Source organism: Syngnathus acus, chromosome 17, assembly GCF_901709675.1.
Source record: "Syngnathus acus chromosome 17, fSynAcu1.2, whole genome shotgun sequence".
In the NCBI taxonomy this organism is placed as follows: Eukaryota; Metazoa; Chordata; class Actinopteri; order Syngnathiformes; family Syngnathidae; genus Syngnathus; species Syngnathus acus.
Genome location: NC_051102.1, coordinates 10,087,417 through 10,113,278, shown reverse-complemented (window position 1 = coordinate 10,113,278; position 25,862 = coordinate 10,087,417). Strand labels below are relative to the sequence as shown.

The 25,862-nt window shown below is 45.4% G+C and overlaps 3 protein-coding genes across 6 annotated transcripts; all 3 read right to left on the bottom strand.

Annotated features, from left to right (window-relative positions):
* Window positions 1–2,620: 2,620 nt before the first annotated feature.
* si:ch211-106h4.6 (plexin domain-containing protein 2) lies at window positions 2,621–8,716 on the bottom strand. 2 transcript variants are annotated; one of them, XM_037276066.1, is made up of 13 exons: window positions 8,172–8,716; window positions 7,017–7,207; window positions 6,723–6,866; window positions 6,565–6,634; window positions 6,359–6,481; window positions 5,711–5,829; window positions 5,546–5,645; window positions 5,305–5,400; window positions 5,029–5,110; window positions 4,864–4,924; window positions 4,228–4,438; window positions 3,438–3,583; window positions 2,621–3,269 (listed from the first exon to the last, which is right to left on the bottom strand). In XM_037276066.1, the coding sequence occupies exons 1-13, from the start codon at window positions 8,245–8,247 to the stop codon at window positions 3,054–3,056; spliced, it is 1,635 nt and encodes a 544-aa protein (XP_037131961.1). In that variant the 5' UTR covers window positions 8,248–8,716; the 3' UTR covers window positions 2,621–3,053. The 2 variants fall into 2 exon arrangements, with proteins under 2 accessions (XP_037131961.1, XP_037131960.1); XM_037276065.1 differs by having other exon boundaries at window positions 4,864–5,066.
* A 305-nt stretch (window positions 8,717–9,021) lies between these two features.
* LOC119137067 (FK506-binding protein 1-like) lies at window positions 9,022–11,458 on the bottom strand. Its single transcript, XM_037276067.1, has 4 exons — window positions 11,312–11,458; window positions 11,185–11,232; window positions 10,106–10,218; window positions 9,022–9,630 (listed from the first exon to the last, which is right to left on the bottom strand). The coding sequence occupies exons 1-4, from the start codon at window positions 11,346–11,348 to the stop codon at window positions 9,499–9,501; spliced, it is 330 nt and encodes a 109-aa protein (XP_037131962.1). The 5' UTR covers window positions 11,349–11,458; the 3' UTR covers window positions 9,022–9,498.
* Window positions 11,459–11,803: 345 nt separating this feature from the next.
* Window positions 11,804–25,716, bottom strand: si:ch211-106h4.4 (MAM and LDL-receptor class A domain-containing protein 1). 3 transcript variants are annotated; one of them, XM_037276062.1, is made up of 51 exons: window positions 25,302–25,716; window positions 24,808–24,936; window positions 24,620–24,742; window positions 24,448–24,550; window positions 24,215–24,374; window positions 23,924–24,137; window positions 23,737–23,862; window positions 23,529–23,653; window positions 23,170–23,407; window positions 22,838–23,097; window positions 22,638–22,728; window positions 22,424–22,564; window positions 22,178–22,309; window positions 21,980–22,113; window positions 21,747–21,915; window positions 21,537–21,659; window positions 21,243–21,397; window positions 21,080–21,175; window positions 20,921–21,011; window positions 20,734–20,844; window positions 20,485–20,587; window positions 20,264–20,411; window positions 19,971–20,190; window positions 19,584–19,683; window positions 19,237–19,369; window positions 19,077–19,155; window positions 18,854–19,009; window positions 18,516–18,641; window positions 18,130–18,345; window positions 17,929–18,048; window positions 17,532–17,687; window positions 17,332–17,423; window positions 16,964–17,131; window positions 16,637–16,813; window positions 16,446–16,554; window positions 16,068–16,190; window positions 15,891–15,990; window positions 15,589–15,748; window positions 15,211–15,331; window positions 14,987–15,130; window positions 14,619–14,806; window positions 14,116–14,281; window positions 13,636–13,854; window positions 13,389–13,567; window positions 13,017–13,254; window positions 12,787–12,946; window positions 12,609–12,723; window positions 12,356–12,476; window positions 12,183–12,279; window positions 12,036–12,102; window positions 11,804–11,968 (listed from the first exon to the last, which is right to left on the bottom strand). In XM_037276062.1, the coding sequence occupies exons 1-51, from the start codon at window positions 25,357–25,359 to the stop codon at window positions 11,873–11,875; spliced, it is 7,176 nt and encodes a 2,391-aa protein (XP_037131957.1). In that variant the 5' UTR covers window positions 25,360–25,716; the 3' UTR covers window positions 11,804–11,872. The 3 variants fall into 3 exon arrangements, with proteins under 3 accessions (XP_037131957.1, XP_037131958.1, XP_037131959.1); XM_037276063.1 differs by having other exon boundaries at window positions 12,036–12,099; XM_037276064.1 differs by having other exon boundaries at window positions 17,532–17,684.
* Window positions 25,717–25,862: the final 146 nt, after the last annotated feature.

Genomic DNA, 25,862 nt, shown 5'->3' with positions numbered 1-25,862 from the left:
GACACTCCATTAGGTACACCGCCATTTTCAAGTGTACCTAATAACAGGCCACTTTATTAGGGACGTATCATGGTCAAAGGTCACAGGTGTCAAGCTCTAGTCCTTGGGGCCGCGTTCCAATATGTTTTGCAAGTTACCCTCGTTAAGTGCACCTGCGTGAAAAGTTTTAGCCACTTTCACGTTCTGCGGGAGCTAAAACTTTTCACGCAGGTGCACTTAATGAGGGAATCACAAGGACACTCCATTAGGTACACCGCCATTTTCAAGTGTACCTAATAACAGGCCACTTTATTAGGGACGTATCATGGTCAAAGGTCACAGGTGTCAAGCTCTAGTCCTTGGGGCCGCGTTCCAATATGTTTTGCAAGTTACCCTCGTTAAGTGCACCTGCGTGAAAAGTTTTAGCCACTTTCACGTTCTGCGGGAGCTAAAACTTTTCACGCAGGTGCACTTAACGAGGGAATCACAAGGACACTCCATTAGGTACACCGCCATTTTCAAGTGTACCTAATAACAGGCCACTTTATTAGGGAAGTATCATGGTCAAAGGTCACAGGTGTCAAGCTCTAGTTCTTGGGGCCGCGTTCCAATATGCTTTGCAAGTTACCCTCGTTAAGTGCACCTGCGTGAAAAGTTTTAGCCACTTTCACGTTCTGCAGGAGCTAAAACTTTTCACGCAGGTGCACTTAACGAGGGAATCACAAGGACACTCCATTAGGTACACCGCCATTTTCAAGTGTACCTAATAACAGGCCACTTTATTAGGGAAATATCATGGTCAAAGGTCACAGGTGTCAAGCTCTAGTCCTTGGGGCCGCGTTCCAATATGTTTTGCAAGTTACCCTCGTTAAGTGCACCTGCGTGAAAAGTTTTAGCCACTTTCACGTTCTGTAGGAGCTAAAACTTTTCACGCAGGTGCACTTAACGAGGGACTCACAAGGACACTCCATTAGGTACACCGCCATTTTCCAGTGTACCTAATAACAGGCCACTTTATTAGGGAAATATCATGGTCAAAGGTCACAGGTGTCAAGCTCTACTTCTTGGGGCCGCGTTCCAATATGTTTTCCAAGTTACCCTCGTTAAGTGCACCTGCGTGAAAAGTTTTAGCCACTTTCACGTTCTGCAGGAGCTAAAACTTTTCACGCAGGTGCACTTAACGAGGGAATCACAAGGACACTCCATTAGGTACACCGCCATTTTCAAGTGTACCTAATAACAGGCCACTTTATTAGGGACGTATCATGGTCAAAGGTCACAGGTGTCAAGCTCTAGTCCTTGGGGCCGCGTTCCAATATGTTTTGCAAGTTACCCTCGTTAAGTGCACCTGCGTGAAAAGTTTTAGCCACTTTCACGTTCTGCGGGAGCTAAAACTTTTCACGCAGGTGCACTTAACGAGGGAATCACAAGGACACTCCATTAGGTACACCGCCATTTTCCAGTGTACCTAATAACAGCCCACTTTATTAGGGACGTATCATGGTCAAAGGTCACAGGTTTCAAGCTCTAGTCCTTGGGGCCGCGTTCCAATGTGTTTTGCAAGTTAGGAAGTAAGTTTGCTCTGCCTACTTGGGGGCGGGGCCCCCTTATGTATTTACACATAAATACTTGCATTTGTTTGCATATGCATACAACGCGAGGTTCCAATTCTAAAAGCAAAAGTTTATGCTCACGCCTGGGATCGAACCAGAGTCTACCGAGCGAGAGCCCGTGTCACTAACCAGTCGGCTATTTCAACCTGGTACTTGCTGGCCGTCTGCATTCCTTTGTCCTAGCGATGTGCATTCCAGCTGGGGTGAACTGAATCTTTAGAATCGGTTCACTCAAAAGCGTAAAACACTGTCATATATAGCAGTTAACCAAATGTCTGATTTTCATGTTTTAATTGGCGAATATAAAAGCAAGGAATAAAACACCAGACAAGTTTTAACAAATGTTTATTAAAATAATAACAGTAGATTTCAAACCAGCAATCTAATGTGAAATTGCAGTAGATATATTGGATGACAATATTTATGCGTATATATGCATACACGTTATTTTAAGTGTTATAAAATCAAGATTACCCAAAGAGAAGCATAATCTCCCCGTTGTTGCATAACGGTGCATCCCTTCATGCAATAGAGTTAGCCGTTAGCTTGGAGAAAACGTGCATAAAAGAAGTGCTGTTTCACTGAGCGGTTCTTTCTTTCCTTGGCAAATCGTAAATCGACATTCTGGCTTACATAGTTCACGCCAGGAGGGAGACGACGCAACACCTTCACTGACTGATCCGTTGATGCACGCATGGGAAGGAAGGCAGTTGAGCCATTGACTCGTTCGCGAACGGGAAAGTCAGGATTCATTCCCTCACTGATCCGTTCTCGCGATGAACTGGAAATGCAAATCGCTCACTGACTAGTTCAGTTGGTGAACGGGAAATTCAAGGACCCCAGGAAGAGTAGCGCTGGCATTGCCATAGCTAATGGGGATCCTAAATAAAACAATTCACGACTCGTTCGTGAACAGGAAGTTACGTCATTTTCTTCGTTTTGTCTTACAGTGAGGTGGCACTAGCTTCAATGCGCATTACTGACACCTACTGGTTGAAGTCATATGAACTGAAAAAAGGAAGCATGTTCCCCCCACTATCTGAGAAGCACTGCAGTAGTGTAATGAAAACCTGAATGAGCGTAAAACAAAAGTATAACTTGATGGCCACCATGTTCAGTATTTGTACAGCAGAATAATCAGTAGAAAATAAAGTTATGCTTCAAGATGAATGGCAGCGCAGACCTTTTGAACCTGGCGGACAACGTGAAGAATTTTGTTTGGCTTTTGGAAAAGAGGAAATGACACCGGGTGAAGACATTCCGCCATCAGGAAAAAGTTTCTCCTGGGGGAACACTGACACATAACAGCGATCTTGGCCAGAAAATCCCTCGACGTTTGTCTACGCAAATAACAAAGCGGTCCATTGGCAATGGCCAAGCCTGCATAAAAATACTTGTTCATTGCGCTATGAATGTGAGCCAGTCCTGCATCCCAAAGCATTCTGGGAGTCGGAGTCCAGGTCAGAAGCTCTCCGAGCAGAGGAAGCGCTCCCTTGGGTCAGGGACGATGAAACCCTCCTTCTGCTCGCTCTCTCGTCTGATGGCCATGACGAACGACTGCTTGGGGTCGATGACGGCTATGCCGTCTCTGTCCATGCCTGGAGTCTCCACCTCAGCGTAGGAAGGGTGGCCCGAACCGCGGCGGAACTTCATGGTGGGCCAACGGGACAGACGCCGCTGCGGAAACATATTACTTTTTGCCATTACATGGCACCATATTTTGATGTACATATAAGGACAAAAGGTGTGTCTTGAAACATGCAACACCACACTTTAGGTTGGAAGATTATACATAGTAATAATAAAATGAACTGTTACATGTTGGTTGTTGTTGTAGTCACTGACCTCCATGAAGAACAGGCTGGCTGTAGACGTGGGGTGATAGTACACATAGACGGACAACAAGATGCCCATCACCATGACGACCATCACCATGACCACACCAACGAGTAGACCCGCCTGCTCCTGTTGGCTTGTGTCTTTGCCGCTCGCTGCAGACGCAAATGTATTGTTATGAGAGAAAACAAAAACTACAATCACAGCTAACAGGACACTTTATTATGCACGGAATAATGATATATTTTTCTAGGTGCTTCACAATGTAGGTGCCAACCACTACACACAACAAGCTTTACTTTTCTCACCAAACCAACAACATCGACGTGGTTGTCAACAATAGGATCGGCGGGGGCCCATAAATAACTGTCTTGCGTGTTGTGAGCCAACCACAAGGCGGCCGGCCACATAGCCGCACATACATTGAGGACACTATGCAGTATTTAACATGGCGCTGTATACACTCAGCTATGTGCTAACAGAGCACTGGCAAATAGCTCTACACTCCCCGATGCCACCACAAACACACACACACGCACACACGCACACACACACACACACACACACACACGCACACACACACACATGCACATTGAAATATCACAACAAGCAATGGCCTGTGATGACTGGGATGATAATGATGATGATACACAAAGTGATATTCTCGCCCCATAATTTTAGTCTTTCCATTATTTAAAAATATTGATTTCCACGTATATATGGTTGTGATGGATTTTCTGATGTACCGTTCCCTTGAATGTGTTTCTTCTGAATTTAAAATAAAAAAAGTGAAACAGACCTGGAGGTTGGGCAGTGGAGAAACAAGGACTGGACGTGGCCCTCCCGCCGCTCCCTGTCAGCTGGTTTTTGGAAGCAGCCGTCCTGCCAAGAGGGTCAGCGGTCGGTATGGAGGTCGCTGCCGATGCCGCCCCAGCAGTGGGCTCCGACGTGAGGTGGCCGGACGACTTGCCCGTCACTTCGGGTACTCTCAGACAACGGAGATCTCGTCTCTGGAAGAAGCACATTTGAAGCTTAAGTGGGCTTTTTGTACTGCCTCCTTTGAGGCTTCATCAAGTTTTTTGTTTTTTTTTTAAGGTGGGGGAGGGTCACTTACTGTACTTAAGTACTTAAGTCTTTGGAATGACTTTCTAGTGCAAATTAGACAACCTGCTGTTTTTTTTAACTGGCCTTAATTTTAATTCATCGGTGTAGCATAAAACTTGAACCCTTATTTTATTGTCAGCACGTTGTTTCACTTGTGATCCGTTTTAAAGGGCTTTAAAAATAAAATTGAGTTGAGCTGAACTTATTTGTCCACTGTCTAGTTTGTGCCCCACGATTGGCAGCAGTTGCATCCCGGCCTCTCGCTGACAGAGTCAGCCGGGCCGCGGATGACCCAATCCCGATTTTAAATCGTGAAAAACTGAATGCCAACCTCTTCCTGGCATCCATGGTCCACCCAATCCTGGCGATTCCGGTCAAAGCCGCTGGAGCATCTGGAATAAAGCAAAATCCCCAAAAAGGTTGATGCGGTGATGCGGATGGTGAGGAATGGTCCACATTCTGGAGGCGATGTGATGTGTGTGCTTTTCCGTTTGACCTCTGCAAGCGAGAGCACCAGCTGCAGTTGAAGCCAATCTGAGAAGTGACACACGGAGCACAGCTGGAGAACTGCAGACACGCTGAGGACCAACACACACAGTCAGGAAGGCTTTTCCAGGCCACCGAGGCCTAGCACCTTCACAGACACGAGGGAAGGTCATTCCATTCACAGTACGTTTTTTTTTTTTAAGTCAATATTTTTCCTGCATCACTGTTGTCGCTAATAACCTTTTGTTCTATTTGTCTAAATTCAATTAACTTGGAGTGGACTTACTTGGTAGAGGGAGCATCTCTATAGTGGTTGCGTTGGAGATTTTGGACTTGAGAATGTCCACCTTGTGGTACTCATAGATGGTCCTCCGCCGCACATCTGCCAGACAGAGAAAAAAAAAATGAAGCAGCATATCTTCCCTTGACTTGTGCTTTGTCAAGCCAAATAGATTGCAGACAAACATATGACGATTTAGCAAACTCACAAACAAATCGATTGACAGGCTGCATGAAGACGTACTCACTCGGGATCTGCTCAATCTTGTGAAGCACCATGAAAGCATCCGACAGGCCGACTTTAACCGGATGATTCTCACTGCTGATGTCTCCGATGTCAACAGGAATCTATTGAGGACACGGATCTTAAGAAAACAAAAGAAATAGAAGGGCATGACAAAGACGGCGCTCACCTCTTTGTAGGCAAAGACGATGCGTCCGTCACTGTGCAGAGCAGCTTGGAAGGTGAACGTGCCTGAGCGGATGTTGTCTTGCAGGTGAAGGCGGCTCCACTGCACCACCAGGGCAGAACCTGGCACAGCAAAGCACCTTGCACTGATTTTATAGCTAATATAGAAGATGCGGGGTTTCAACTAGAATACCCCTCCCAAAAGGTGTGTAGGGAAAAAATAAAACATAAAAATACATAAATGTAATTACGTATTTGCCATATTAAAACTCAATCATGTGAAATAATGTTCCATACAGAATATATGGTTGTGCTTAAAATGAGACGATACAAATTACAGTAAATAATTTTAAAAAATATATACGTACTGTACTTCCATTTTAAACACTGCATTACACCAATATGCTGTGTTGTATAAGCTTTTTTTAGGTAAATACTATAAACATTTAAAGATTTATTCCATTTTTAAATGAAATATGAATGCTAAAATCTAATGTGTTTTTTTTTGTCAGTGAAATGTAAATTAAAATGAAATATTTCAAAAATATTTTTCTATACCAAATCAAAAGAAAAAGAATATTTCTTTCCAAATAAAACACATTATTGTCAAATATTAGATTAATATGATAATCTAATCTGATTATCTTCTCACCATTATCAAAGTAAAAGACGGAGGAGTTGCCAGAGAGGCTGGGGTCAAAGTCGGCCATGAGCGGCGCGATGTACTGAGTGGCCGTGAGCAAGCGGTGGATGATATCTCCCGTGTAAATAAAGCCTGCCCAGGGAAAATATACACTTGATTGTACTCTGAACACACGGCGTAGCCAAGAATCAGCCAGGGAGTGTGAATGTACTCACCTCCGGTTGCCACGGTGACTTCCTTCAGCATGTGCCCGTAGAAGGGAAAAGCAAAGGAAAGATTGACTCTCTGGAAGAGATTCAAGTGTCAAAAATATGTTATGTGGAAGATGATGACGACGATGATGGTGGTGGTGGTGGTGGTGATGATGTGATACCTCAGCTTGGCGGTGCGTGCTCGACAAGAAGCCGTGAGTCTTCCACTCGTTCTTGTTGGCCCGCTCCGTGTCCACCCAGGCATCTGCACCTCCCGCGTCCCCGGGACAGATAATTTTGGATGTGTAGTAGACGTGATCCATATTCTGGCCCAAATATCAAACCATTTTTTTTTTTATTATTATTGAAAGAAATGCCACATATCGAATTGCGTACAACATTCCAGCTTGACTTTCTGATCTATTGTTGTCATTGTACTTTTGTGCAGTGGCTTAAGTGTTGCAAGGGGGTCTAACCACAATCTGCGCGGAGTTGTCGTGCCCCTCCTCCAACAAGTCGGCGTCAGACTCATCCGGGCGATGGCGGTCCCTGTAGAGGCCCCTGGGATCCGCCGCCCAGCCGGGGGCCTCCAACGTCGGCCACCTTTTTGCCTTGTTTTCACTCTCCAGGGAGTTTTCCATGACAGTTGATTGTATGTGGCTCAAACCTGAGAGAGCAAACAAGACATTGTGATTTGTGTGTGTTTTACAAATGCAGCTAGAACTAAACCTCAAAACACTCAACAGTCACTCTCAACTCATTGATATGGTATTCATTTTGTTTTTTCACAAAGGACAAAAATATGATTTTCTTTCAACGTGTAGTCAGACCCTTTGTGTTCCAATGTTCTCAAGCCCAAGCAAAACAGATCTATTAAGAAATTTCAGTCAATTCACTCGTATCCCAAAGCATCACCATACTGTACTGCACGTGGTCCATGAGGGCATCGTTCACGCAGAGGCCAACATGTTTCACTCATGGCCGCTGCTGGTGACTCACTTTGCTCTTCACAGGCCAGGGTGAAGAAGGCAGCCTCCGCGCATTCTTCACACCAGCAAAGCGGGGCACCCATGGGTGCTACTGCCGCTGCAGGAGCTGCAGCAGCTGCGACTCGGGTTGTGGGTTTGTCACAAGCTAAAAATCAATGAGCTACTGTTTGTGGACATACTTGCATTGCACTGTGACATGGACGCTTGGAAGAAAACAGGACAGAGTGGGAAAAACGTTGCATTTCATCATTTGTAGCCTTTTTTATATTATCCGCATATAATGGTTGATTTTAGTGTGTATATAGACCAAAAAACACCAAGATGAATTGACAAATAGAGGATGGAGGGTCCCTAAATTTGCAGAATTTTGATAAAACAAATATAGTCGTGTATTGTGTATTTTATATAAAAACAATTATATTGACTTTTTACATTTAACTATTTCAGATTTTTTTAATCGTTTGACTATACTTTCAAAAACATTTACATTTAGACTCTGCACATTATACATTAATTTTCAATTTTAAAATATTACAATTATACAGACACATACATATATATATAAACACACATATATATACATACATATATATATATATATATACACATACACACACACAAATAAATAAGAGTTTGACTTACCATTAGTAAAACTTGCGTGAGTGATTGGAAGCTGGAAAACAACCAGCAGTCCCGTAATAACACGAAGCGTCTTCATTAATTTATTCCAACTAAAGGTGCTATTTATTTATCAAACTATATTCCAAGGTCAAGTTTAGGTTCCGGACGAGGAAGACAATTTCGCTGCGTGTTGTTTAAACTGTCAAGACTTGCAAACTGGCGACGAACCAGCTGGCCGCCACTTTAATCAAGTCCAGTGACGACAAGGGCAACGTGAGGTCCACGTCTTCATGGACCGTTGGAAAAGTCAATTTTTTTTTTTTTTCGCCCAAAAGTAGAAATTTGTCTTGTCACATTACAAAACCCTGCTACCTTTTAATTTATACTAGATTGTTTAAAAAATTGATTAACAAGCAGCAATTTAACACAGGAAAACCCATGTTGGCGTACTTTTAAAAAAGTTTGAAATTTCCCAGCCGTTCTAAAGGTAACAAGTGTTGAGCGTCAACTGTAATCTTGCTTTTAGCCACTAGATGGCAATATGACAAAGCTGTATATTGTCACGTAGTATAGTATATAGGAAGTTTACGTATTTGAGTCATATTTTGTGGGTCATTTTCAGAAAGAAAAAAAAAAAAAAAAAAGCGTACTTTTCTGACGAAAGATGTCATATTTCACAAGAATTCATCCATCATCCCCATTACTTATCATGTTCAGGTTTTCAGGTTACACTTATGCAGAAAGTCACATATTAAATAAAGTATACCGAAGATTAAGTATGTTTTAAAAAAATATTGATAAAGTTGGAATTTTTTATTATCAAATGGTTATTATAGCCCCTTCTCCTTGAATGACAACAACGGAGGCATCCTTAAGGTGAACTCATTTTTAATGCAAGAACACAAGTGTGGGACTACTCCTGGTTGCCTGCAGTGGAACTAAAAGCGCAACGTGATCACAAGGACACTTGAGCTTCAGGTAGGACACGAGCGGTGCTTCAGTCAGAGGCCTACATAGTTTTTACGCGTTTTCAGTTTTGTTTTTGCATGTGCGCCAAAGCTGTCAAAATGCATTTGGCGTTAATCTACCACTAATTGATGGCACTGTGGAATGACAAGAGCTGCTCTTGGTACAGCACACTGCTTGGATGGGCACCTGAGTGTTGAGTCAAATTTAAATACAAGCCCAGCTCCACTACATTATCCAGCTAACAAACAGAATAATCATTGGCGTCGGATTAAAAAGGTGTGGGAGAAAAATGAGAAGATGATTCTAAATACCCCTGACAGCATCTTCATTTGCGATGAGGTCAAAGTGAGGGGAGGGGATAAAATGAAGCCACAAACGCTCAACTGCGGATATCGATGAGTTCCACTTCAAATATCAGAGTGGCATTGGCCGGGATGACGGGAGGATAACCGTCGCTGCCGTACGCATAGTCCGGTGTGCAGGTCAAGCGCGCCAATTCCCCCTTTCTCATCTGGAATATAAAACGGACTATCTTTAACATAACAGGAATTTACCCTTGTAGATTAAATGAATGTACTAAATCACCGAAATGATGTTCTAGATAGTATGCTCTACATGTGTTACCTACCGTTTGTGTTCTTATGCTAATCATTAGCATGTCATTTTGCACTATGATAAGTGGACTTTCGTGAGGAAAAGCAACAGCCATGTTGTTGCTTCAAATCCATGAACTGTAATTGTCATTGATTTATGCTTAGTTTGACAGTACATGTCAACTGAGTGGCACTCAACTCCAAAACGATGCAACGCTGCCATCTTCAAGATATTAGTCATTACAGTGATTTACAGTTCAATAAGCACTATAGAAAATATAATTGATAACTGTATATATTCTAACACACATTATTGATCCAGTGAAAGTAAACATAAAAAGAACTTCCACAATGCAATCAGATAACATCTAACACAACCTTTTTTTTTCTTACCTGAGCTACACCTTCATCCCAGCCACGAATGACATCACCTTGGCCCAGCCTAAAATGGAAGGGCTTTCCCCTGTCCCGGGAGGAGTCAAACTTTTTGCCGTTTGTCAGTGTGCCTGAATCACAATGACAACAAAATTCAAGGTTCACCTTTAAAGAGAGACGTGGTTGCAGTCGGCATCCAATGTCTCACCGAATTGCAACTTCTACAGCAACAGCACTTAGATTTACTACACAGTCAAAACTCAAGGCCATTGAAAATGCGGACTGTGCTGCACATCTCAAGCACTTTCTCAACCAGCAATCGCCAACCACCAGGAAGTAACAAAGTACAGCAAACGTTGAAGATGAGGCGCATCGAAAGGGATCAACATCTGTGAATTTGTGAATGTAATCTGTAACAGCATATTAATTCAGTTAACAGTAGCTATAGGCATATTAAAATGGTCGGTATTTTTATCATGTATAATTTATTCTGAAGTTGCATTTTGCCCTGGAAGCTTAAGATATTTGTTGATTAAAAAAATGTCTCACATGACAATGAAAAATTGTTAATAATCATTATTACCACTTTGATCAAAATAGTCGTATCCGGTTTTCTACAGATAAAGCCTGGATTTTAGTCTGTTTCCTGTATTTCAGGTTCCATGCCGTCCATGGTCTAAACCTTTGCCCCCACTAGCTTAGCCTCCCACCCGATCCAAAGGGGCGTGTCTGCGATTATAATAAAATGGCGGCACGACACACACATGCGCAGATTAGGTTACTAGATCGCGTTAGCAAGTCATTCGTACAATATTTAGACTGACATTATAGCGACATACAATACTTAATGACTACATCCAAGTGCTGAACACTAAATCAAATGAAAACGCAGCGTGCTTTTTAAGTTATTGCCAGTAGTATGACACACCGCTCGCTTGCTATTCAAAAGCAAGCACTAATCATTTTCAAGACAAATACACAAATAATTGATTAATTCTTATTTAAGCCAGACACTGCCATGCAATGATGAACTAGAGCAGATGGAGCGTAAAAGAAAATCTTTCCGAGAAGCGGAGGCGGCGAAAACAATAGCTCACCGACGTAATGCACGAATACGTTCTGGCCTTTCTGGGGACAGTTCCCGCCTAAAAAGATAAAAACGGGCGTTAATGTTATCTTCGTACCTGATGGAGGAAAACAAGACAACCAAACATCATATTTTACCGTCTCCTTCCTTTAGCTTCTCAACGGTAACACCCATTGTTCGCGAGAGTGACTGGGGCCTTGTCTATGACGCTTCGCCGGGGCGGTGGCCGTGTGGGCAGACGCTTCCGGTGGGCCTGCATCTTTTCGCATTAATAGTGCCTCCATGGACGCGTTGGCGCCATCTGGAGTCCGGAGTATGAATTGCACCTACATTTTCAAATCATTTGCCCGATTAATGTTTTCAGTTGTCATCACTCAAGTAGCGCGTGGCACACAGCTGCTCTATGGCTCAGTATTTATAGAAAAAGAATGGTTGTCAATAATTTAAAACACACCAGGGATTTCTTTGATTACATCTTATATATTAAAAAAGGGACAAAAATGTTCCAATACAGGAGAAAAAGCAAATCTTACTTACATGCCTTTTAACAGATTTAAAATAAGTCCACCTTAACAACTAACAGATGGATCATATGTTAAAGATAACAACCAAAACAGGTCTATCTTTTATCCTGAAACTTATTTCTTGTCCTGATTCACTTGCTGCTAAACAAAACAAAAAATGATGGGATGATGATGCTAGGCACTTGACGAGTCAGTGTTGGTTGTACTTGGAGAGCCGTCGTACACATTGTTAAAGAAGGACATGTCAGATACATTTCCGTGCTCTGTGACCTGTAAGGTAACACATTTTATTATTATTATGGTTTAGAATCCCAAAGATTCTTAGCAAATCCCTTACATCTCTTCTGCAGCAAAAGAGGTCAAACACAGAGTTCTGACAGAGGACGTTGGTGTCAGATGTCCTGCTCCAGAAAAAAACTAAACATTATCAAAATAGACAGTATATGTATTTTTTTCCATGTATACATGTTTCTATGAGCTATACTTTGCACAGTGCTTCCTCTTCAGTCTAAAAAGGAAAATGAAGATGACGACTCCAGCAAGGAGAGTCAGACCCACGGCAAGGCCCACAGACAACATATCTGCACAAAGACAGCTCCATAAAAATTCAAAAAGCATGCGTGTGTACATTTATCCTATTGTGTGTGTCCGTGTTACTTTGTTTATCATCAACAGGGTCAACGGTGGGCTCGGAGTAGCATGGTCCACGGAAAATGGTGATATCATCAAGGGCAACATCCCCACCAGCAATCTCCCCCCTCTGATACACAAACACAAACTGGGGCACAAGACATCACAATTATTTGAGTAGAACAGACAACCCTTTATGTGAAAAAACACTCAATGGTCACATTAGCGACACTTGTGCAAGTGACGGCTGGCGCTCATAAATAACAGGTCAAATTGTTACCCAGAATGCATCGTCGTGCTCAATGAACACACTGGCTTTCAGCCACTTGTCTCCCTTGTTTCCAATCTCGACCCACTTCTGATTGCCCTCCTCGTTACCACTGTCGTGCGTTTTTCTAAAAAAAAAAAAGAAATCCATTAGAGGTAGACCTGCTGCTCTCCTGAATGGGTCCGCCTACCTGTCATTAACATAGACTCGAAGGGTCCCTACATCAGGACCAAACATGTGGTACCAAAATGTAAGACAGTGCCCTCTGGTGGCCGGTTGGAGCACGTCACTAATGAGGAAGGAGGCGTGGCCCCACTGTCCCACCGAGCTGTCCACGAAGAGATAATAGCCTGAAGGAAGATGGTGAAATTATTAAGCCTGCTGTAACCAACGCACCTGGAAAATCTCTGTGTGACCAACCATGAGGCATGTTGGTGGTGTGATCCACGGCGGGTCCCGTATTGGGGTTCGGGGAAGCTCCACTGCCGCGGAGCCAGTCATCTTGGTCCACTCCTCCGCCAACATTGCTCCAGCTGCACATGTTGAGCTCAAAGTCGCAGGTGTCGTGAGGGGGGCACTTGGCGTCCGACACGTGGACGTCATCAAAGGCCATGTCGCCCTCCTGGGTGGGACCGCCCTTTACGCCCTCCACAACAAGCTGAAAAATAAAGGAGGACCTTAAGCTCAATGACCCGAGTCGGCTAACTCTGAATCATCTGCAGTTTGGCAAAAAAAAGTCAATAAATGGAAGAAAACAATATGCCTGTATGTTGGATCTATGAGGCGACTCACCCTATACGGCTGAACCCGAGGCAGAAGCGCAGCCTGGGCGAACCTCCACAGGTTGCGCTGGTCTCCGGCCTGGGAGAAAATCAGAGCTCGTACCCCGTCTTCGCTCTGCTGATAAACGTTGAGCGTGCCAACACCTCTGCCGTACATGTGGTACCACAGCTGGACACAAGCTCCTTTTCCTAAAAAAGTGGAAGAAAACTGGAATTTAAGCTCCTCCGTTTGGAGCCAAGACTGAGGAGGGACTTACCTGGCGGGTACACAGGTGACAACATGGCAGCCGTCTGACCAAGGATGTCCTGGCTGGAAGAGGGAAGGTAGTAGTAGTGGCCCACGGGCGCGTTGGTGGTGTGGTCGCTGTCGGGGCCCGTGTTGGGGTTCAGGCTGGCGCCTGAATGTCGGATCCAGTCGGCGTCATCGGCGCTCTGCTGTTGCCAGTTGCAGCTTCCCTCCTCAAAATCACACACATCTACAAAAGACATTTACGTACATTTTTACAGACACTATTTGGTTATCATCGTTTTGGATATTTCAGTGTTGTTTTTTTTTTTTAGTTTTGAGTTATTTTAATTCAGTACTTAGTTTAAACCACTGCATAACTGCAACAATAGGTATGTTGTATATCTCCTTCAAAGTTCCTTCACTCAATTTATTTCATGACTTAATTGATGCATTCTGCACTTTGTGGCGTCGGTAATTAAAATATCAAAGGAGTTGGCAAAACCATCACCAGAGGCGGGGCATGCCCCGGGGACGAGCGAGATGTCATCGACGGCGATGTCGCCTGCCTCGCCTCCCGCGCTCGCCTCCACGATCACCTGGTGGACCCGCTTGAGGGTCACGTGACTTTGCGCCAGCCACCACTCGTCCCCTTGGTTTCCTGATTTTTGCCACACCTACAGGAAAGGCAGAGGGCTGAGTCACTCCTTGCAATGAGGATGTGAGGAGCGATTTGTGCAACACCATAGTATGCAACGAAACTGCACAGAGCACAAATCGCAGCCAGCTCTTTTGTAACGCGGCTGTTTCGCAACCGTGATATAAGCATAACGCGGAGAGAGTCCATGGGAGAGTTCTGAATATTTCTCAATCCGCACCGCAGGACAGGGAAGTTATGTATCTCAACAAATAAATAGCTGAGATTTGTGATGTTGATGTACAAACCCCCGGTTCCAATGAAGTTGTGTAAAAAGTCAAGAAAAGCAAAATACAATGAACCCGTGTGGTTTTTACCAGTGTTTTCTCCGTTGACTCGGACGTCAGTAGGAACACTCGCAAAGAACCGACGGTGGCTCCAAACATGTGGTACCAGAACTTGAAGCAGTATCCCTGTTGAACTGCAGGTGGTAGCAGTGCCGACTTGAGCTGGGCGACATGACTCTTGGCGCTTGGAAAGGAGCTCTCGATGTAGATGTACTTCCCTGTGGCACAACAATAACAACGATGAAGTGCGTATGAGATGAGATCAGGGCGGTATTCCATTTTATGCAGGTAGCGCTTCTTTCATGACACTGAAGGCTTTTTATTGCTAACTTCAAAACAGCAAATGTGGCCCATGAGCACAAATGTTTGCCTAACCCTTTTTATAGTGTCAAAAGAACCTTTTCCCGTAGTGTGGTCCCCCACAGGGCCGGTGTTGGGTGTCTCTGTTGGACCCGAGCCACTGAGCCAGTCCAGCTGCTCATTGGCCGCCTGCGTCCAAAGGCAAAGGCCGTCTTCAAAAGCGCAATCGAAAGCGGAGAGGGCTACGGGGTAGGTGGCAAAAAAAAAACACCTCAAGACTCCACCTGCGTGTTTCAAGATAAGGACTCAGAGTGTCGTTTACCTGGGGGATGGAAAGATTGGTCGCAGTTGAGAAAGGAGATGTCATCCACGGCGACAATGCACGTTTCAGTGGCAAAGGCAGCGTCTCCCTGAGTGCCATTTTTCCAGCTACTAAATATAAGCTGAGAAAAAAGTGATGATTCATACACGCAACTTGATTCGAGGGTTGCATATTAAACTGTGAAAGATAGGAAAGCCACAATTGGATTTTTTTTTCCATTCATTCATTGTTTGATTGTGCAGGTGGATATGTTAAGGCTGATTCTTTTAAAAATAAGTGTGCTGTCATTTAGCGAGTTAAACGTGTTCTCAATGATTCACAATATTTGAATGCAAGACAAGTTGGGAGAAGAAGTCGTCACGTTCGTGAGTTGGGCACCTTATAAGGTTCCAGGTGAGGCCCCAGGGGCAGAGATTCGGGCGTCCAGTGGTTGACGGTGTTGCGGCTGCGTGACCACAAGATTGCTTCACTTCCATCAGCTTGCCACGTCAGCACTCTGAGTGAGCCAGCACACTCGGCGCTGATGTGGAAGTGAAACCTGCGCGGAGGAACGAAGGAAGGAAGAAGTGTTGGATTTGTGAGGGGAGGGAGGGGTTGAGCAACTCGCCCTGGGGGGTCTGACATGTCCATCTGGGTGTCAGACAAACATTTAACAACAACATGGATGACAGTGAACATACAGAATCTGACAGTAGGGCGACGAGGGCGGGAGACGGGGGCTCTGGAGTCGGGCCTCACTTGGCGCTGACACTTGACTGGAGTTGACGCTCATGAAGAAGCCTGAGAAACCGGAAAAACAGTGTCAACTCTGACTCAGAGCACGAGAGCTCACAAGTTGTCTCCTAATCGGCCTCCACCTGTGCGATTGGTGTGATCGGTGGGCGGCCAAGCGCCGCTGCCGGCCTTCTGCCTACGCCAGCTTCTCTGTCCTTGGCCGGAGGCCGTCCAGCCGCAGCTGTCCCTCTCAAATGTGCAAGGACCTGCAGCGCGCGAGGGCCGATAGTGAGCAAGGATGCCGGGAACACCACGAGTCACGTGCTCAGAAATATCAAAGCTGGGAACGACAACAACGTAGCTGCCGTTTCCCGTTTGACGAGACGCAGCAGGCGATTGTGATTCACTTTGTTGACGTCTGATTACAAGACACCGATCAGGTATTCGATCCAGATGTCATGTTGTGACGTTGTATTTATTTTGTAGAAGAAAAAAAAGGAAAAATGCTGAATGCAGCTTACCGCAGCCATCCTCATCCTCCCCCTGGGGGCAGTCCGGACGATAATTGCACTTTAAAGTGGAAAGAATGCAGATTCCCTCCGCTGAACGCCAACAATAGAACTCATTATCCTGCAATGCAACAGAAGCACAAATACACTCACACACACACACCGCGTACTTTGTTATGTCATGGGCGCCAGATGGAGCCTACCTGACACGGACCGATGGGGGCAGAGGAGGTTACAGATGTGGTGGGAGAGGCCGAAGTGGGTGATGTGTCAGGCAGTGGGCTGTTGTCTGGGTCCAAGGCACACTCCTTGGAGAAGGACACGTCGTCCAGTGCCACGTGTCCTCTGTCACGAGCGCCTCGCTCATACCTGAAAACAATCTTAGGGAAGAATATCACATTTGTTTTATCCTTCACCAAACACAGCTTTTTTTCTACGGTAAGTTCTAGCAAGGCAAAAAATGAAAGGTCAATACTATTATCACATGAGCAGACATTGAGATCATATGAGCTGGCTTCTCATGCATTCACCTTGCACCTGACAGGAGAGGAGAAGGTGAAGTGTGCCCTCTGCCAGTCGTAATTATGCGACTGCGTCCTGAGCCACAGCTCGGTGTCGTCGGTACCGGAGCCGAACGTCCTGGAACGCGCAAAAAGTTTTCCCGCGGTGTCCTGCAGGCTGTAGTAGAAGAATCGGATCTGCACCGACACACGGTCATGCACAATTCACGTTATTACTCTTTAACATCAAGTTGCAAACATTGAAAATAAGAAAACAAGAAGTTGTAAAATGTGTCTCGTGCATAGCTGCCAATACATTTTGCTGCATAGGACATCATGCAAAGTGTAAATGATTTGTCATCCTAATTAAATGAAACATGAATCGCCACGACACTCACCGTACAATTTGAGCTAGGAAGTAACGTTCTGGAAAGAATCTCCGATATGTGTCCCATCCCCGTGAGATGAGTCCCTGGAGTTATATAGTGACCTGAGAAAATAACATGAGAATAAATGCATGAATGCAGGTTGCCGTGGCAACAACCCCCATTTCATGACTTGCAAAACAGGCTTATTATGTGGCAACTTTTTCATTCACCCGCAGCACTGTTGCGAGTATGATCCCGGGGGGGTCCGTCAGCGGGCCAGGCGTCTTGTCCTTTTCGTCGGGTCCATCTGGCTCCGGGTGAGTTCAAGTGGCTTTCAGCCCAAGAACACAGGCCTTGTTCAAAGCTGCAGCGCTCTGTCTCACCTGCTTCAGAGTCAAATGAGAAAAGAGACAAATATGGACAGAAAAGTCAACCGCTTCAATCGGCTGTGTTCACCTCCACAATGGCGCAAACCCCCCTTTTGTGTTGGTTTGTTTCTGGGTATGGCACAATTTGATAGTAAAATAAAAAATAAATAAATAAAATAGTGTTTACTATATGTCATTTCTGACTTAAAGTTACAAAAGCCCCACTCACTTATTCACTCATCCATTTGGGACGTCTTACCACAATTGCTCTCATCCGTCCAATCGCCACAGTTATCTGTGAAGTCACACACTTGGTTCTTCTCCACACACGCTTTATTACCGCAGGTAAACATATGTTCAGGGCACATAGGTTGGGGCTCTGGAAGAAAGAAAAAAAGAAAAACAAGAACAGTGATCATGTTGTCTTCAAAAGTACCAGTACCGTCTATCATCTTCGTACCTGGCAGTTGGCAGTTGGCGAAGCTAATGTCATCAACGGCAACGTGGCCCGGCTTGTCGAAAGCGCGGGTGGCTTCAAAGAAGACGGCGAAGTCCTGACGCCTTCTACCGAGCGACACCTCGCCGCGTTGCCACGCATCGGCACCGCCACCCGACTGCCACCACAGGACGGTGGTGCGAGAGCTCTCACCGAGCAGCACTTTCAACTCGTCCATGTCTGCAACAACATATATGTTTGAAGGATTTTGTTCTAAAACAAGCCAAGGGTGAAGGTTAAGGTTTGCAGTTCTTCTAAAAAAAAAAAAAAAAAAATCAATATAGAAGAAAAAAAAATGGAGACGTTAAGAGAAAAGTAGGCAATTTGAAGCACACGTGATTGTAACGCACCTTCTCCATACATGTTGTAGTAGAAGTGGAGCGTGCAGGCAGCGCTGGCCTGTTTCGTGATGGGACTCTGCAAGGCGGCGGGGCTCACGTGAGCCCCGTTGTTGGGGGTCACCGCCACGTACCAGCCTGGAAGAAAAAGGATTTGATGTCAAAATTCATTTAAAAAATCAGGTTTGACGCACTTTTGTTACATTTTCACAATTTTTAAGAATTACAGCAGAACTACTCAATTCTGAGTATAGAATTGATTTACATAACTGGACTCTGAAGCACCACCTTAAATATACAAGACAAGACAATAAAGGTAATGAAAGAAGAGTTTGAGCACACGGCCTCACCAAGCGCCGTTCCCAGTGTGTGATCAACAGACGGTCCAGCGTTCCCAGTTTCCTCGTTTCCTCTTTCCCACTGAGCCTGGCCGACGCTGACGTCCTCCCAGCCACACGTGTGGTTTTCAAACGTGCAGCCCACAAAGTTCGAAATTGTTTCATTCACTGCAACGACAAATTGGCTTTCCATTAAAATATATTGAGACGAAGATAAACACAATTAAGTGAGTACCTGGACAAGGACCAAGCGTTAGACTGATGTCATCGATGGCAACGAATCCTCCGTCGTTTGTCTGTGCTTCGATCAGCAACTAAACATATTGCGAGAGTTCATCTGCAGCATTTTGACCAAACGAAATTAGGTCAGCACTTCAATGTCCGGTTCAGGCTACCTGGAAAGGTTTGCTTTGCTCTAAACTTTGAGAGAAGTTGATCCAACGGTGTTCAGTGCTGTGGTTTCTCTGGAAAATCACTTCGTCCTCCGACGAGCCCGAGTGAACCAGCACGCGCAAAGTCCCGGAATCGCTGAAATTCATAATTTTTTGTCAGTCTAAGAAACATGAATATTTTTCATTTTTCTAATATATTTGTGTGCATATGAGTGTGTTCGAGCACTGAACTCTGACCCAGAGGTTCTGTTGCTTTGTACAAAGCGAAGCCCGTGATTGTGTGCAGAATTTGAGGAAGTCCTCGCGAATGTCAAACACAGCTCGGAGGTTGCTTTTGCTTTTCTGCTGACCTGTTCTTGTTATACCACAGCGTGAGGCAGGATGGCCCATCTTTGATCCATTCTGACGCTATGGCGCTGGCCTTTGGTGATAAGCTCAACAAGAACCGACCTGAAAGCAAATGATTCCATTCTTACACCATTTGATTGGATCGTCACACACTCCTACGTAATCCTTTTATTTGGTACAGGGAGGAGGTGACCACGGGATGTGCAGTAAATTGGGAGTAGGTCATTGCAATACATAGCGTGACAACAATTAATCATCTGTTGCACATTTTGCACGATACGAGACTCAACATTCAATATCAACGCGAAGGGTATTGTATATTTTTGGAACGGCATTTACGCAAACAGTCTCGCGGTTTGAAGACACGAGTACACAAAGCCAGACTCTACCTTCAGGGGATTCGTGGGTGTGGTCTGCAGATGGACCCCGATAGCCGCCATTTGCTAGCACCCAGCCGTGTCCGTCGTCAGCGAGCCCGTTGAGCCAGTTGCACGGCCCCGACTCAAAGTCACAGTTGACAATCGGAGAGCAAGCCCCCGTCGTCAGGGAAAAATCATCGAGTTGGACAGTGGAAGATACGCCTGCTTCGTGGGTTGCCCTAAACACCACCTTGGGAGAGTAGAACAGAACCGCTACACCAGCATCGTACCAAAATGGAAGCAGATCAGTCCCAAGGCCTTACGTTGAACTTTGTCGGTCCGAACAGCGTGACCTCTGCCACCTCCCAGTCGGAAGAGGACGCTCCAGACCGCCGCCAAAGTGCCTCACCCAGATCCCCGCTCCGCACGTGGACAGACAGTGTGTGAGATGCCCCGGCGGGTAGCCGGTACCTGGTGGAACACGTGACAAGCATTTAATTCTATGCGGTGTGTAAAGCTCTTAAAGGTTGCCCTGCGGACTCACCAGAATCGTGCACACATTTCCACAGGTGAAATGATGACAGGTGACAAAAGCTGAGCGACCTCAGGTTGGGAAGAACTGGACATGAGCACGGTCATATAGTAACCTAAAAGAAAGAGGCTGTTAATCTTTTCCTGAACTGCCTGTGAGCGGAAATTTGACCCGAAGCGACCGTTATCGGATTATGTGATGATTGTTTATTGCAATGATGGCCTTTGCCTGCTCCTTTATGGCTTTACTGATTCCACTCACCATTGACAGTTCCATAGGTGTGATCTACATCGCCTCTTTTGCGGCCCCAACGACCCAAGTGACCGACATCGTTCTCAAAGCCGCACTGGTCGGAATCAAATCCGCAGACATCTGAAAGTCGTGTCGAAGAAAATGAATGCTGGGAAGGAAAGTTGAAATGTGTTGCAAAAACGCAGTATGCACATACTCTGCATCTGGCAGGCCCCGTTGCTCACGGTGACGTCATCAAGCGCGATAAATCCCTCGCTGCTGTCGTTTCTCTGGCCGGTGAACATCACCTGTAAAAAGGAAAAACAGGATATCAGTCACGTTTGTGATGGCCGCCGCACTTCAGCTAAATCCTTACCTGCGTCATTTGGTCCATGTCGATGGTTACTTGAGCATTGATCCATTCTGGGTTCTGCGTCCCTCTGCGAGTCCAAACCAAAGCTTTGGAGGTTTTCTATTCAAGAAGAAAAATATTGACTCACACGTCGCAAGCGTGGCGAAGGCTGCACGAGGCAACTTACTGTCTTAACCAGCAGCTCAATGGCGGCAACTGAAGGCCCAAACATGTAATACCAGAACCCAACGCAGATTTTGGACGTCAAATGGCTGACGGCAGCAGTGAGGCTTGCTCGCTTACTGTCACTGAATCCAGACCCATTAATAATGAGGTAAAATCCTTGGAAATGAAAAACAAGGGCAAAAGCTTGATTATTTCCATTTGTTGATATTGCTCGCTCTTATTCGAACAAAATGTTACGTTGTATCTTTCCCATTCATGAAGGAAAGCACGTTATGTATACATTTGCAGTGCGTACCTTGATTATTTCCGACACTGTGGTCATACAGAGGTCCGTCCCAAGGCTGGTTTACTTGCAGTCCTCTACTGAGAGTCCAGTTGAAATCATCATCATCAACCTCTTGGAGCCAGTTACACAGACCTATGTTCAAAAGATGTTTTTGGATTCACGTGGACAAGTATGCTCACAATCCAATTCAATCGATGCCGAAAGCAGATCTCCAGTCACCTTGTTCAAAGGTGCAGTGCACGCCGTAGTCCGGAGTAGCCGTGGTGGTAACTGGATTCGGGGTGGTGCTGGGGATGCTATCATGACAAGATTTGTTTCTTACGATGTGGAGATCATCGAGGGAAAAGCTTGAATCCTCGGAGGCTGGACTGCTGGCTTGGAGGATAATCTGTGGGATGGATATGATTCATGCACAAAGTTCACCTGAATTATTTAGGCCTTAAGTGGCTTACCTGGTGAGGTCCCAATGCACTGTAATCAACCTTATCTTGTATCCAACTGGAATTGATGAAACCACGTGCGGCCCCAATCTGCCGTAGGCCATCGGTCTCGTTCACAAATATAGTCAGCGTAACATCTGACGGCACTGAAATCCATATTTGTATTCATCCTCAAACTAAGGTGGACATCACTACAGAGCTTGGGCTTACTGTTAGATCCCCAGCCTTCAGCGCGGTGCCAGAACTCAAGACAGGCTTGCTCTACAGACTCCATCCACTCGCTCTCCAGTCGAGCCACTTTCTCCCTGTCGGACCTGAAGGCCCTGTAGTAGACAAAGTGGCCTCAAGCCACAAGGGAACAAGGAAAATCTTTCAACATCCATTTAGATTCAAGCATCCAATATTGTGTTGGAGACTTTATGGTCTTCTCTCTTTTCGGGCACCTTCCTCCCTTACCAAGAGCAGACATTGTGGTGTGGTCCTTTACTGGGACCATCAGGCCTCCGCTGCTTCCGGAGAGCCAGTCCCAGTTGACCCTGGAGTTTGCCGGAGCGTTGTTCACCCAACCACACAAGTCCATCTCAAAGTCACAAAAACCTAAAGGAAAAAAAAATAAAAACGCATTATTGTTGTGTTTGTGTCAATTGTTATTTTGCCCGTCGTCACTAACCTTCTGGAGGACAAGCCCCATTCTGAAGCGTCATGTCATCAATGGCGATGTCTCGCCTCTGCCCATCACCTGTCACTGCTTCAAATATCACCTGCCACGGCAACACATACATTTTTTTAATCGCCTTTCACTTGACTAACTTATTACAAAATGATTTCAAATAGAAATGTTTCTTTCCATCTCCAGTTGACGATGCCTACCTTATAAGGAGTATCGGGGTTAAGCAGAGAGACTCGTCCGTGCCTCCAGCGACTCCCCTGATTGCCACTTCTGCTCCAAAGCTTGACGGAAGTCTCAGCGGCCCAAAGATAAACGTTGAGTTGGCCCACAGCTTCACCCTCCATGTAGTACCAGAACATTAAGCATTCACCGTCAGGCGGGGTGGCCTCCATCAGCGCGGTCGCTATTTGACCTCTGGAACCCGGCGGCTGTCTCCATAACTGAGCACTGAGGTAACACCCTGCAGGTGTGACGGAGTAGCCGGTTCTTATGAGTGAATATGCATCATCCCATGTAGTGCCGGGGTTCTAACCGTGCTCTGTTCCCAGGGTGTGGTCCGTGTGGGGGCCCGAAGAGTTGGCAGGCTGGGATGTCCCGTTGATTCGACTCCAGCCAAAGTCGGCCGTCGGAACGGGCTGCAGACCGCAGAGGGAGCCCTGGAAGGTGCACTCTCGCTCGGCCGGACAAGAGCCAGTCTCCTTAGTGGACACCATGATGTCATCTATGGAAATGGTGCCATGCTCACCACCCACCACTGCTTCAATGATGAACTGGAGAACCGCGAGAAACCTCATCATTTGACAAAAATTAATACTTAGTTTTCACTGATGCTATAGAAGCCTCCACACTGTGCATTAGAGATCGCAAGGGCCTAAGTACAAAAGAAGGAACCTGTATGGGTTCGTCACTGGAGAAGGTAAGATCAGCAAATCTCCATTTGTTTCCCTGAGTGCCACTCCTTATCCACACAATGTCCTCAGCTTGACCAGGTCGCCTCACGATGAACTGGAGTGAACCTGTCGATGAAGACAGTTGCAGCCCCGTTGATCTGTAGCCTAATGGAGATTCCAAAATCACGGATTTCGGAAGGGATGCCTACCAATGCTGTTGCCAAAAATGTGGTAGCGAAAGTTCACGCAAATAACTCGGCCGGCGGCGAAGCCGACCAATCTCGCCGCAGATGAGACGTTAAGGCCAGGTCGGCTGGAGACGAGCATGTAAGAACCTGCGGGTGAAAGGCAGCAAGTTCAAGTCTATGCGGCAATGTGGAAGCTAATCATACCAACCGTTGCCTTGGTGGTGTTGATGTCCCCCGCGTACTCGTTGCCACAGGATGCTGGCGCTGTAGTCATGGTACCAGGAACAGGTGTCTTTTTCAAAATGGCAGGAGAGCTTCTCAGACCCTGGAGGGACGTCTCCCTCTGCGCACTTGTCGAAGCTGACGTCATCCAGCATCACATCCGTGGGTTTAAAGAAAGGACAATCGAAGGAAAACTGGAGCTGTTCGAGTCAGATGGTAGCTGTGAGATTATTTTTTGGCCCTATTCTGTACACAATTTAATGGTGCCCGTCAATACCTTGTACCCTCCGGGCCGATTGCCAATGACAATCCGGGCATTCTGCCAGCCGTCGGTCGGACTCGCAGTCTTCAGCAGTTCCTGTTTAGCTGTCCCTCGAACCATGACGACATGGATGGAGGTTGAGATGGAGGTTTCATCACGAATATGGTACCAAAAGCTGAAATCACATTCGACAAATTGCCTGGCATCATCAGTGATTCAAGTTTGTCATTGTCAAGTTGCAGGAGTACCTGAGTTGGCAGCCCACGGCTGCCCTTTTAGCAACGGAATATTCCAAAATTGCCTCGCTCATTAAACTACATTCTTGCTCGCCATCAATATACATGACGTGGCCTGTTGAAAACAAACGACAAGCTCGTAAAGACAAACGTAAAACGATTGGCTGATGGAAACAGACTTTACCCCAAGGGCTGCCCGAGGTATGGTCTTGTCCTGGTACCAAGGTGACGTTGGCCCACTGCCTGGTCCAAGCGTACTTGGTGGAGCTGTTCCAACCACAGGAGTGAGCCTCAAAATCACATGAGCCTTGAAGGAGGGAAGTTCAAGTGAAGAATTTGCCATTTCAAATGAGTCGAGGGTGCAAGGCTTACCGCAAACGGACTCGTCCGAGCCATCCTTGCAGTCTTTCTTGAAGTCGCACACAAGTCCAGCCGAAATGCATTCTTCGTTTACACACTTGAACATTCCATCAGGGCACGATGATGCGGCCGTAAAATAGACTGTACATTTGCCCAAAAAAGATAAGAGAGGATTTGAGCAGTGTTTCTAAAATAAATTTGCCAGCATTTTTTTATTATTTATCTTTTTTGAATTAAATTGTAAAATAGTTTTGGAATTAAATTGTTTGACTAAAAACAAAGTTAAGGTGTCTGTTTTATGTCTATTTTTATTGGTGATTTTTATTTTTTTTTTTTTAAACATGTCATTTTTCCACCTATCAAGTGAATCATTCAACTGACGCTCAACAAGTCTTAAACTTAGAAAATGCAAACTTAAAGGAATAATAATAAAAAGTCCCACAAATTGCCCCTTGGAGGTCTTAAAAACGAACCGTTATAGATTAACACGGACGAGGACACCTCACCTGCAAGTAGAGCAAGCAATCTCCACATTGTGTCAGGAAAGGCGACACGGGGTTTCATCCAAAGTCATTTATTGTACCCAAAGTTGCCCGAAGCTAAGACGCCGAAGAACAGTTTGTGCCGGCGTTTGCACAAGTGCAACTTTTTATGACGCCAAGCGAGCTATGAGTCCATAATGTCAGACCGGTGCGTAAAGTCCAGAACCGAGATGACTGAACGAGCGGTGTTACGCTTCTATCATTCATTTTATGGCCCTCAAGTAAGAGATTTAGATCATAAGTTGTATTCGCTGGAAATAAATATTGAAAGGGATTTAAAGATGATAGATGACTTTTAAGTTGCCAAATCAATTAAAATGCAAACCTGACCGATTGTCAACATCTGTGAAAAAAGGTGCTCCTATTAAAAAGCAATTGGTGTCACGTCTGAACCTTTCCTGTTGACAATCCCGATCAAAGGTTTCCACGTGTTACCTCAGGTCACGTATCGCAAAAGGGATCGGCGATAAGAACCTGAAAGGGAAAAGTGCTGATTGCAAACAATTTCCACAAACACACAAGTGG